The sequence below is a fragment of the Priapulus caudatus genome, unplaced genomic scaffold, assembly GCF_000485595.1.
Source record: "Priapulus caudatus unplaced genomic scaffold, Priapulus_caudatus-5.0.1 Scaffold58, whole genome shotgun sequence".
NCBI classification, from domain to species: Eukaryota; Metazoa; Priapulida; class Priapulimorpha; order Priapulimorphida; family Priapulidae; genus Priapulus; species Priapulus caudatus.
In genome coordinates this window covers 659,003-672,443 of record NW_014577119.1, presented here as the reverse complement: position 1 = coordinate 672,443, position 13,441 = coordinate 659,003, and the positions used below count along the sequence as shown (strand labels likewise).

Sequence of the window (13,441 nt, the reverse complement as noted above, 5' to 3'; positions counted from 1 at the left end):
GTGGGTGTGTCGCACACACAATGTCTGGCATATTTTCGAGTATGCTAGAACTAGCTATAATAAAATGTTTTCGTACATCTCTTCTCATACCCATCACCTGTTTATGCCTTGCTTAGCACATACAATAAAGTGAACAATGGTTATAGGTTTACATTGGTGACTAAAAAATACTTTGGTGGCTCGAGTCTTGGTTCAAACTTTAAATCATCCAGAGGGAGCCCCAGCTGGTTACTTTTACACATAATGCCCATGTGGTTTTGTACGTAGAGTGAATGAAACCGTATTAATTTTGAATTTGTTTTCATTCAGTCCATGATGTAATATAATATGCATTCACTTCATGTGCATTCCAGCCCATATCTGTCTAGCGGTGGGTGTGTCGCACACACAATGTCTGGCATATTTTCGAGTATGCTAGAACTAGGCCTTCTGACTGAGCATGTCAAGTACATCAAGCTTATGTACAAGGTAACAGCTATATTGCTACTGGCACAGCACTTGAGAAGAGAGGAAGGCAGGAAAAAGCACAGCTAGGGGGGCTGTTATTATGAGTGACTCTTTTGTTTATACGATATAAGTCTCATATCACATTGTTGAGAGTAATATAGCAGTTTACCTAGACAAGTACATTTTTTATATGTTTTTACATAGTGTGAGTTTTGTTATTGTGATGACGTAAACTTACCGATTCATGATAGTCTAGCTGTGTGAGCAAATACTGCCTCGTATACTGAAGCTGCGCACAACAAGGCCAATGCCTTATACCACATATTGATAGTCGCAGATGATTAACTTAGCCCATGGTGCTTACGTTTCATAAAGAATTGCAAGCCTAGATTTCAGTGGAAGATGAAGATTATCTTGGTAAATGTACTGGCACACCATGTTTTCTTGTCGCAGGTTCGAATGGCGCTGGCTTTGCGAGTGTTGAAGGATCAGCTGCCAGAAGGTTCAACATTTACTGAACCTCGGGTGAGATATTCCTAAATTCTTTTACCTACAAAATACACGTACCTTACTCACCTCATGACCAGGTATAATAATAATATAATATATAATATGACCAGGTAATGGAATTAGTATTTACATGCAACTGCAGTTATAAGTAATAATTAAGGTATTAAGGTAATGTAATAAAATCACTATTGTTATTCATTGAACATTGTGAAGGTGGTAAACGCCAGTGGTAGTCCTCGTAGTAATTGTAATGATTTAACAGTCGAATAGTGATGCAATAGTATTGAACTGATGTTTGTTGCTGGATTTAGGGAGGATATTTCATTTGGGTGACACTTCCAGAAGGCATACACTGCAGCAAATTCAGGGATAGGGCACAGGAAAAGTACAGAGTCAGTTTTGCACGTGGAGACAGGTAATTCAAATCGGTATACTACTGGCGCATGTTTCTTAGAATCGCGGTGAATAGTTCAAAATTAAATTTAAATGTTCAACTACAGATCCGTTTACAGGAATTCACTCTTGTTTGATATTGTACTTGACACTATGTATTTGAAGTAGGTTTTTTGTTATTTAAAAGGTGTAAATTCAATTAGCCCAATATTAATAATGACTTTGTTTAAGTAATGAATAATATTGTGACTCAATATTGTAATTCGGTACACACTAGTGCATTTTTATATCATTTCTTATTCCTAGTACTTCATACACCTCTATACTGTAGGTTTTGTTCAGACCAAAGTGCAGCACCTGGTGACAGATTTGAGAACTGCATGCGCCTCTGCATTTCTCACTATAGTGCAGATCGGCTGCTTGGTGGTATATCTGCGCTCTGTGCTGCCATCAAGGAATGTATCGATGGACCGAATGGTAGCGCTGTAGTCTCATAGATTTTCGCACTGAAGAATGTATTGAACTTGCTTTAAATCATCTTTTAATTGTCACACACCCTGCCCTGAGTGGCCATGCAAGTATAAGATGATCTAATCACGATTATAGGGGTGACTGTAGCTATAGACATTTTTAGAAATTGTAAGAATAGGTCTTGATGTCTTTAGACACTGGTTCGATATATGGTTAGCCACTGGTTAGACATTTAGTCTAAACTGAATAAATTAAGAAAACCAGAAGTATTTGCAATTATGGTGGGAGATTGCATCTAGACGTGATGCGGCCATGATGCCATCATGCCGATTACCAATTTAGTAGTGTCAGTTAGTCACGGATATGTCACAGTAAGAACTAACCGTATATTTTTCACATACGTTCACCTATTTTGCACACAGGCGGTCGATCATTGTGAAAAATTGTGTGAATATTTATTTTTAATGAGACGTTCCAAGTGCCTGTGCTTTCAACAGTCTTGTACGTCAATGCACGTGCGTCAAGAGCCACAAACTCGACACAATTTCATCTCTGTTATTGTTGACGCCTGAATGCGTGATTGATCAGGGAGGGGGTGCATGTAAGAGGGAGACATTTTCTTTGGGGTACCGAAAAACACAATTCCACTTGATAATTTCATGGTCCATTTCAATTGGAAGCTCTGCATAATGGACCCCCAACAAGCCCTTTGACTGACTAGTCAAGAAATTCAAAGGTCTGTATATTGATCTTATTTAGCCTCCGATAGTTCTTATTTAGAACAAAGTCTTCATTGTTATCTTCTAAAACTACAGACCATCCGCTGACCGCTGTGGAGACGTGCGACGGGCCTCGAATTTGGCGCACGTCTCCACTGCAGACAGCGCTTCATACTTGAACATTCCCTCGGTCACGTGAGCATATCCCGCGGAACTGCGCATCTCATCCGCGCGCAGGCGCATCTCATCCGCGCGCAGGCGCATCTCATCCGCGCGCAGGCGCGTCTCATCCGCGCAGCGCTCAGGATCAACAGCAAAGCTGTGCCACGCAATCTTGTATCATGTCTCTCTGGATTTTACTTGGCTTAATGTTATATATAATGACATGGAGCTTGCAGTGAGTTCATTGCTGAACAAATTTATATCTTGTAATTAGACAGCATGTTAATATTATTACTTAATAATTTATAATAAATCAATAGATTTGAATATATATATATATATATATATATACATCCATGTGCATATGTCTATATGTGTATGTAATGATTCTTACAAGTTGTTATACTCAATTTTTATGCAATTTTCTGAGAGATCTTGATATAGTATATATTGTATGATTCTAAAATATAACTTGGAAATTAAATATTTTTTTGGAACAGCTCAGTGTATATTTTTCTGATAAATCCTGTTAGTTATTTAGACCTGAAACAAAGACTTCATTGTAGATATTTTCACTGCAGCAGTGGAAAGTGTGCCTGCTTTTAGTTGACGTCACTACTGTTATACACATGTATAACGCCATACATCTTATAGTTATTTCAATGCAAATGTTATCGTGCGGTCATATATACAAAGTATTTCACGGGTAAATGCTGCATCATTGTCACATATCAATATAAAAAATATATAAATAAAATATCTTTATTAATATATATATTATATATTCGTCGGTTTTATGCTGTTTAAACTGTCATGGCTTTTTACTATTTTGCCTAGTGATAGTATCAGGAGTGAATAATAATAGATTATTATTATTAATTAGAATATAGTGATCGATATAATGTTATAGCATTTGTGTATGTTGTAGCATTGAATTATAACAATTAAATAAATATCCAAACAATGTGTTTTTACCTACCTGGTAAATTTATTATTAGAAACTCTTGGCATCAATTGCTTTCAAACTTGTCACTTGCACTCAACTTTACACTCGAATGGCACAACGAAAATAAATAAAATTACAACACTTGCGTATCACACCCGTGCATCGATCATAGAGCTTTCCGTATCTTTCGAAACAGCATCTCCGCTTATAGAAGGTGAGATAACGAGTTGTGTACAGAGATTCTAAATGATAAACAGACTCTATACCACACACACACACAACACTGGGGCATCACACTTATAGTCACACCCCTGATACTTCGTTGTTACTTGGAAAGACGCACAGCAACACTAGAAACTTATAAGCAGGAATAAGCGCAGGAGAGTAATTTTGCTGAGAATGACAAATTTCAAGTAGCATCAACGTCAGATGATCACACCAGGATTCTCTCTATTCATGTACTTCTGATAACACTACATACGATTAATACTTGCAAAACACGAGAAAAAAAACATCTAGATTTACAGACGAAATACGTTGATGCGGTAGTATGCAAATGGCAGTACCAATAATACATCAACACACCAAAACAATAACTTATGAGAGCCGAGTAAACAACGTATCTCTCTGTGTGACAGCTTTGTCTGAAAGAGAAGGCGTGTAGGGCTTTCTGCTTGAAAATCAAGGCACCTCGTTAGCCTACTGCATGTAACTTGATGAACCTTCCAAGACCCAATTGCAATATGTCCAGTTCAACCAGCAGCTACATACCCAGTGAGAAATCTTCGAAAATACTTAAAAAATAAGCCGGGCCTCACACCAGGATACACAAGCAACACATCGTTTACTCATACACTAAACAGTGCAACCAGCTATCCTCCCACAAGAGTTCTTTAGTAGTGCCTGCATGGCATGGCCAAACCATGTTCGCACTACGGTCTTGGTCAGAGCATTATAAGCGAGAAAAAAAAATCAATCAAGTCAATAAGAACACGCGCTAACCGACTGTCTCGTCAGGGTTGACGACGTTATCACAACTAACGGAATACTGTATGTGCGCGCAAGCAAGCGCGCGAGCCCGCTCGTGGAAGGCACCACTCCCCCGAGACGATCGCTACAAAAATCTAAAGCGGCAGGCGTTCGTGGCGCGGCTGGGCTTTACATCATCCATGATTCGCTGCTGCTGTTGTTTCTTTGTATGCCTGCCGCCGCCTGCGTGCGACGCTACGATGCCGTTCTGCATCGCGTGGTTCGAGGCGCGGGCAGAGGGCGCCGCCGCGTCGTCCTTCATGCGCTCGTAGATGACCTGCACGCGAGGTTCGCGCGCGGTGTGCTGCGTGCCAAACAGCAGCCCCGCGCTGTTCATGCCACCGCCGCTGCTGCCGGACGACGCGGAAGACATGGAGCTACGTCGCAATCCCCCCGTCACCGCCGCCCCGCCGGTCGCCTCGTGCAGATTTTGTGACGACTGAGACTTCTTCTTGCTCTTGTTTCGCCGCTTTCGCTTTTTCAATCCGCCGGGTGCGTTCTGCAAGAGAGATCGTGTATCAGCAACGCACCAATGAATCTATCCACATTTACGTCAACTCCACTGTCGGCTTATTCAGAATACATACAAGTAGATACATCAACAGTTTAGTTAACAGAAATTACTTGTCACAAACTGATATTTTTTTCTAAACTAGAAGTTTAAGGACGACATGAATATCTGTTTTTGGCTACCTTCCATTTGATTATATTTTGTTAAACAATTCGTGCATGTATGCACGTATATATATATATATATATATATACAATGGAATTTGATGAGAACAATATTGATATTACAATGGTAACCTTTGAGCAAGTAGCAAATACCTGATCATCGGCTTCCTGCACGAAGGGTTCAATGATCATCAGATCCTCATACCCTTGGCCTAGAACAAACACAGTGCATAAGCTACGCACACGTACACAATCAACACATGCACGACACAAGCAATCGCCCCACGTATTCCAACCAACAGCTACAAGCACAGCACTGTCACCAGGAAACATGACACAATCAACCCATGCATGCGCCACAACCCTACAAGGCTGCAGTCTTCTCCTGCCGTTTGTGTTTGTCGGCACCAATCATCCACCTGAAATCATGCGTCTCAACCCGTCATGTCAATCGTCACGCATGTCACCGACACCCCTGACCGTCTTCACGATGCTGAAATCAGCGGCATTTTCAGTACCTTGTCACTGTACAGCTGACTGTAGTTGTACGATGCTGAACTGCTACCAGAATCTGCTTCGGTTTCAAATAAGAATAAAGTTAACTGAATTGGTTGAACCCCATTAAGTTATGCAGATCCTATAATGTCAACAATTTTGGAAGTTTTATATGCCCAATGATCACCCTCACGATTTTACTACAGTGACAACAGAGTGCTAAAACCAGCCATTAAAATTGTAGTAGTCTGAACTGCTCCTGGGACCGGTGTCGAGCACAGGCTAAGCAAAGTTAATTATAAAACATACACAATGCTTCACAACACCTGTGACGTCTGTTAAGTAGAACTATACTGAAAACATACAATACACGTTCTTAACCCCCGTATAACCGCTAACTACAGCAGTGGCCACCTAATGAGGTATTTAGTCGTAATTAGGTTAATCATTAGCCGTTACATAGCTTATTGCGGACCAACTAAGTATCAATACCTGAAAGGTTAAGAGTGTTATCGCTGGACTGTCGCTTGAGAGTTTGACGTGATGGGGTGGAACAGGCCATCGTTGCTGAATGGCGTCGCGTCGTGCTGTTGCGCGCCACCTGGTGGCGTTTCTGGGCCGGCATCGCGTTTGCCCTGTGTCGCTGCCAGCGAAGACAGAAGCTCATCAGCAGGCTCATGACGATGATTTCGACGCCCATCAAAAACAGATGGCGTTCTATCACCTGAAACACAAGAACATCTCTCAGCGACACGCACAAGACGTCTGCGTAGCTCGATTCGTTCGTTGTCCGGTAAAGAATATTTATTTACAATACTGCTTCTCTGAAATGAACTCCGGGGGCAGGCCTATGATGAGGCAGTTAATGCCTACCTGCTGGTGTTTTACTGACATGGGCTCGGCAAAATCTATTTATATATGATAAAATAAGTAATCTGCATAAACATTAATACGTATATAATAATAATGTTAAAATAACTGGTGCATGTTGCAATGTTAGACCGCTAGATGTCAGCACCTGTTGGTGAAGGGACTGGCGTTCATCAACGAGGCTCGTCACCACCTTCGTTAGCTCATCTAGCTGTCCCTGGAGAACAGCAATCGCCTCTTGCTGCCTCAGGTCCTGCAGAACAAACCTCAGTTAGAGACAAATTTAAGGGATTCTCGCGTGAAATGGTAATACCGGCTGTTGTTTTATTGGGTTGGGGAATCACGTGAGGTGTTACCGGCGAATGGTTCAGGGTAATATTAGTTAGGGATCAGCAGATTCATGGTTTAGTCAAGGGAACGTGGTTTGATAGGAAGCATTTGATTAGACTGGGCCCAGCAGTTTGGAGACAGGGTTGTTACAGGTAAGATGGGTACTTAGTTTATAGGAAGGAATATTCGAGAAGGCAAGGGTTTGTATATTAGATAGAGAGCAGACATTAGACAGATGAGGTGTCCATAATTAACTGGAGAAAACATTAGAGATAGCAGTCTGTATATAAAAGGAGCAGATCTTAGAGAGGTCAGAGTTCCATAGTTTATGGGACGGAAAATATTCTAGCTTGAAGTCTGTAGATTTAGGAGCAGGGCTGCGGTCGATAGTCTGGGAGTAAGTTTGTTGGAAGAGACGCTAGCGTGGCTGAAGGGAGGTGCACTCACTCGCTCCTCGGCCTTGCGCGACGTGTTGAGCAGAGCCGTAGTCGTCGTGTTGAATGCCTTCTGCATCTGCTCCATTTGCTTGCGATATCGCTGGCTCAGCGTCTCCAGGTATTCACTGCTCAGAGACATGTTCAGCTCCAGCGTTTTGATCCTGTAAACAGGCAGCAAAGTTACTGCATCTACGTAGTAGTAACAGCAGCAGCAGCAGCAGCAGCAGTAACAGCAGCGGCAACAGCAGAGACAGCAGCAGCAGCAGTAGTTTTAATCCTGCAAACATGTGCCAAAGTTACTGCATCCGTGTAGTAGTAACAGCAGCAGCAGCAGCAGCACCAGCAGCAAGAGGCTGGGGTCGCAGTTAGCGGTAGCAGTAGTAGCTGCACAGTGGCAGAAGTAGTAATACTAGTAGTAATAGTAGTAGCAGTAGCAATAGTAGCAGTAGTAGTAGTAGCAGCAGCAGCAGTAATAGCAGCAGCAGCAGCAGCAGCAGCAGCAGCAGCAGCAGCAGCAGCAGCAGCAACAACCACAACAATAGCACAGCAAAACGCATATTTGTATTTGAAAGCAATGTGACTACAAACCACACAGCAATAGAGCTGCGCGCGCGTAACCTTGTTACCTGTTACTCAGCCGCATGATGACGGACTCCTTCGCGTTTGTCAACGCCCCGTTCGACTCTCCGTTCGGGTAGCCTGCGCCAAAACCAGTTGGCGCACCCTTCGCCTCATCCGTTACGGCTGGCGCGGTTGCATTGCCGGCTGGCTCATCGTGTTTCGTAGCGTCTATGGTGGCGATGTGGTGTGCGGCGGTGGGCACACTGCCCGACTCATTACTGGCCACATGAGGCACATCAGCATCTATCACAGGCGCCCGGTCAGCAGCAGCACCGCCGCCTTCGTCCTTCCTTCCTCCATCGACCGTCACTTCGCGAGCACTCGATGCGGCGAGTGTGGTTGCCGTCGGCGACGTGGTCACGTGCGGCGTCGACGCTAGGTTCGAATCGCCCGGTCTCGCGTCTTGCGTCTCAGTCGCCGGCACTTCCGTCGTCGAGCGACCGTTTTCGCTCGCCGCGTGAATCGCAGACGACCCGCCGCTGTCCGCAGACCCCGCTGCCTGAGTTTCCGTCTCTACGGCGACCGCCTTGCCGCTTCCCGTACGTATCTCGGTGTCGTCCGCGCCGGAGTAGGTAGCGCCGCGGCGTGGGGGTTTGCGCGGGAATCGACAGGAGATGCCCGGCCGGCAGCGGTGATGGAGAGCGAGGTCGAGCGTCTTCAGAAAGCCGCACGTCGTCCTGGTGCCCGTCTCTGTCGTGGTGCTGCCATCTACGTATGTGCTGCACATTGTGCACGCGTCGTACATGTTGGTCATCTGGTCCACACAGAGAATCTCCCCGTCGCTATCGTTTCGCATAACTATCACATTCAGCAGCCTAGACGGGAGATTTAACAAATGTTTAGATTTAAAAACAGGTGAAAATAATTGCACAAAAAACATGTTGAAAAAATTGTTTCACCCCGATATCCTCCCCCTTCCGCACACACGCACATCACAAACATCAGTCGACACATTAAAGTTAATTAAACACAAGTTAAGGACTTTCAGATTAATAGATAAAATTTCTATAATAAATATTTCGATAAAAGCCGAAAATATTGAACCTACCGGGTATCTGCCACAGTTCCATTATTAGATATGTTCTTCTGCTGGATACTAGATAAGTCTTCCGTCCTGTTATAACCACTGTCTGCGTTGAATACATGGACTACCTTGTTGATCAACTTTTGAACTAGACCTGCAAAAATTATTCAATATTATAATCACATCACTCGTAATATCATTTTACCATTTTATATAATATTATTGTCATAATATCAGTAGTTTTTATTCACTCTTGATAATATATGTAATCATAATCACAATATAACATAAACATCCCCCTACCGTTTAGCTAATTATAAAACTAGTGTTTCGTGAAAACTAACTGTGATACATGGAAATACCTTAATCATCATGACTAGATATCGAGAGATGGGAACGCATTGATACCACTCTCGTAATTTATGGCCAAGTTACTATCTCTGCCCCACCTCTCTTTTGGTTTTATAGCCCTATAGCATCATTCTGAATGCGCATTCGTGTAATCTATATTTCCTATTGTACCCTCAGGAAAATTTTGAATGCATTCTACTGCTAGGTCAGACAACAAACCTTTGCCAGCCTGCAGTAGATCCGGTCCACTGTCATTCATCAGGTCAGAGTCAAGGGCATCCGATGCCAGCCCTCCTGTGTCGATGCCTGTCTGGTCGCCTGGCGCCCCAGCCACGCTACCTGCCTCGGTATCCTCATATTCACCAAACATGGTGACGCCATAAACTCTGTAGGAGATAAAGTACTGATTAGACTGACGAAACCCATCGGGATAACAAATTTACAGCTCTGCAAACATACATGTTCACACCTCACAAGCAGAAGTTCTTAACTTGCAACGGAACCCCTGTAACATTAACTGTACGATAAGCTTCGGAACAAACGCTAGATATCCATCCCGCTGTCTTTCGCAAAAACAGCCCCTCAGCTATTCACTTTCGCTCCATTATAAACGATCGCCAACCCGATACGCATGCCTCGCATGAGCAACCGGGTGTGGGCGTCCTGCAATCCATCATCACCTTAGAATGCTCAGGGGGCAGTAATGCTCGCTGCCAAAGTGGGAGAGCATCTCGATCTTGATGTACTTGGCAAAGACCTGCTCGTCTGTGGGAAACGCCTGCAGGTTACGCACGTCTTTGCCCGTGAACACGCCCACATTGTGCCAGTCCCTCGTCGGGTACCTGCGCGAGGCGAGATAAACACGATGAAACCCGCGTTAGCGGACACCCCTGTACAACAGACACCTGTCCATGAAGGTCATTTGTGGCATCTCTTTTAAATGGCAGTTAGATAGTATCTCGATCTCCATGCCACAAACACTCAGCTATGAAAAACACACTTTGAGTGGCAGATATACAGTGATACTACATCTATATAATGGACACTCTTGAGTTTCCTTTGCTTGCATTTCACACTGATATATAGGTTTGAATGTGAACAAGCCTGGGCAAGCATAGAGGGGGCATCATACTACAGAAGCGGGAAAGGATTGCTGGAGGGTATTATGCGGGTAATGCTATCCCCCGGGCGTGGAGGGAGGTGACCGCAACGTGGCAGCACGAGTGTTGGGATAGTGTTAGGATTAGGGTTAGGGTGAGGGTTAGGGCTAACATTAACAGTCAGGGTGAGGGTTAGGAATATTAGTTAGGATTAGGGTTAGGGTTAGGATTAGGGTTATAGGGTTAAGGTTTTTGCATCATGATATCTGTCCCCACACCAGATTAATTTTTGTGGATCACAATGCCTATATATAGCGCGGCGAGACATATATATTTAGTGTGAGGGTTAGTGTTGGCGGTGTTGGAGTGAGGGTTACCGTTAGGGTTAACGTTTTGAACGTCATCGTCAACGTTATCACGTGACCTCCCTCCATGCCCGGGGGATAGCAACACCCGTATTATGCCGGGGCTTGTTTTGCTAATGCTGCTCAATCTTCCGTTAATTGCTGTCTATAAGATTCATTACCCGTGGACCGGTTGCTATTGCACGTGTAAAAACAGCTTCTCACATAGCTTCCATAACTTTTGCTCACCACGCTGCGCTTTTTTCACATTCTATTATCCCTGTAGGTTTCTTTAAAGCGAGGATTTTGTGTTTTTACCTGTTGCTCAACTGTTTTAATATTTTCTCACCAGTTCTGATACTTACCAATACTCCTCACATAACACCAAATGTACATAGAAAGGCTAACATGTCACAGAACACTCGCACAACATTCTTTCCACCAATATGTGCACCGATCTGCATTTCAAATGAGATCGTTTACATATGTCAACAAACCTAGTGCGTGATTTTTGCTCTCGCGAGACCAGACTGCTGTCTCTCCACTAGGCTAGATATCTTTGTATACATCTCGAGATAGGTACCCGTCTATAAATATTTGCGTCACATGACCGATTTAGACATATGTGGAGGCCCGTGGGCAGCCATCATTTGTTATAATGCCATAAAAAAGTTAACTGCAATAAGAGAGAGAATATTGGCTACGTTGAACCGTTGGTACGTTTCCCCCTGTAGTTGACTATCCCATTCACAAACAAATACAATATGGGTTATGCCGCTATGTTTTACGTATGTAAGATGTAAAATGCGCACAGTAACGGTTTGGTTTTTATTGATACGGGTTGTGTGCATGTCATTCAGGTCAGCCTATATTTTTCATTAACAAATTTTTGTTGAATCAAATATGTGGAGGCCCCGTTGTGGAGGCCTGGTTTGTGGAGGCCCGTGGGCAGCTGCCCACTCTGCCCACTCCTAAATCGGGCCCTGGCGGCGGTGCAATTGTTTTGTGGGACCGTTTGAACATTCCATTATTGCGAATCTGAAGATAGCAGGACCCATGTTTGCTGTTCATCAGCTGTTTTATAGCCTATAACAACATATATTTGTGGTGATTGTTGTGCCGGAGTAAACAGTAAAAAGTCTGCTAATAGGTGAGCCCCAATTTGTATACACGCATGCAATTTTCCAGTTTATTCGTGAGATAGTCGGTTTACGACCCCCTCACTCGTAGATTTAGCGGCACAATAATAAGGTTAGGGTTAGGATTAGGGTAATTTAGTGTAACAGTAATGTTTGGCTTCAATGTTTTTTTCATAGTGGCGTAGCTTTCCTACCTGTCACTTGTGTAGACCTGGAACTTCTCTGGCAAAGAGGAGAACAGTTCATAGTTGGCCATCTCGAGAAGCTTCAGCTGTATGGGATCACACAGCTCCACGACAAACCTGGAAATATACCAGCCAAGCATTTACCCACAGCCAGGCCTGTAGTGTTTACATGTTGTAACCAACCACACACCTACTGCTTGCTCCATACAGCCAGCTACAGCCTGCATGTGGCAGGCGCCACACCATGCTCATTCCCAGTTATACTTAGGCCTAAAAAATAAAGACGTTTGTTTCCGCTAACCCAACCGAGTCCATTTTAAACCGTAATAAAAACCAACGTGATATCGATCGGTGAATGCATTGATTTGACTTTGAAGTCACTATATGGGCTGGTATACGTATGAAACAAGTATTGTTAGAATACAACAAATAATAAACAATATTTGATAAAAAAAGTTTTGCCAACCATGTCTATTTTTTTCAGCTCGTTAGCGAAAACAAACGTCTTTTTTTAGGCCTAGCTGATTCTACATGCTGCAGCTTTCCTCTTCTGCCATCTGCATCATCCTACCCATTTCACTTTTTGCACCTTATAAATGCTACCTGTAATATTCTACCAGGGGGGCGTTTCACTAACGTTCGTTCGCTATTTTTCCTTTGCTATTTTCAAAGCTGATCGGTAAATAGCGAAGAACACGTCCGCGCGTGTTTCACAAAGCTCCGTTCGCAAAAGTTATTCGTTATTTAGCTAACAACTTTAGCGACACCTCTGCAGGGTCTCGGTAAATTTAGCGAGGACTTGCGGTGTATAAAAACATAATGTAGCGCATTGTGCGCTGTATATTGTAGCAGCGATGTCGCGGAGGTTGTTTCAGATAAATGCACCTAACTTTACTACAAACGATAGTGCCTATATAGGCACACTATTCACGCAAATACAAGCTCGTGCCCGTGCTGTTACACACATACACAATCAGACTGACACAGACAATCTCTATCAATTTGTCTGCTAAAACGCTATGCCTGGGCTCCGTTTCGCCTGCCTGTCGAATAGAAAGAATATCAAAATGTTATATGTTTTACTGTAATTTTTCAATAGTTCATAATATATTGTAAGGTGTGTTGTGAGTCTTTACATGCTATCGATGGCACAGATTCACATGCAAGTGTAGTCTCTGTTTGCCAACCGGTAG

At 43.4% G+C, this 13,441-nt stretch overlaps 2 protein-coding genes across 5 annotated transcripts in view; one reads left to right on the top strand and one right to left on the bottom strand.

Annotated features, from left to right (window-relative positions):
• Positions 1-337: 337 nt before the first annotated feature.
• On the top strand, positions 338-2,240 carry LOC106821081 (uncharacterized protein YER152C-like). Its single transcript, XM_014825729.1, has 4 exons — positions 338-468; positions 901-972; positions 1,269-1,372; positions 1,682-2,240. Exons 1-4 carry the CDS (start codon positions 391-393, stop codon positions 1,845-1,847), a joined length of 420 nt encoding a protein of 139 aa, XP_014681215.1. The 5' UTR covers positions 338-390; the 3' UTR covers positions 1,848-2,240.
• A 1,430-nt stretch (positions 2,241-3,670) lies between these two features.
• LOC106821098 (SUN domain-containing ossification factor-like) overlaps positions 3,671-13,441 on the bottom strand; it is a 42,474-nt gene continuing 32,703 nt past the window's right edge. For all 4 annotated transcript variants that reach the window (XM_014825750.1, XM_014825754.1, XM_014825751.1 and 1 more), the window contains 10 exons: positions 12,258-12,365; positions 10,161-10,322; positions 9,700-9,866; positions 9,154-9,283; positions 8,111-8,920; positions 7,495-7,645; positions 6,866-6,970; positions 6,340-6,571; positions 5,506-5,564; positions 3,671-5,176 (listed from right to left, as the gene is read on the bottom strand). In XM_014825750.1, the coding sequence (XP_014681236.1) occupies positions 4,763-5,176; positions 5,506-5,564; positions 6,340-6,571; positions 6,866-6,970; positions 7,495-7,645; positions 8,111-8,920; positions 9,154-9,283; positions 9,700-9,866; positions 10,161-10,322; positions 12,258-12,365 (2,338 nt within the window). In that variant the 3' untranslated portion in view covers positions 3,671-4,762. The remainder of the gene's footprint in view (positions 5,177-5,505; positions 5,565-6,339; positions 6,572-6,865; positions 6,971-7,494; positions 7,646-8,110; positions 8,921-9,153; positions 9,284-9,699; positions 9,867-10,160; positions 10,323-12,257; positions 12,366-13,441) is intronic.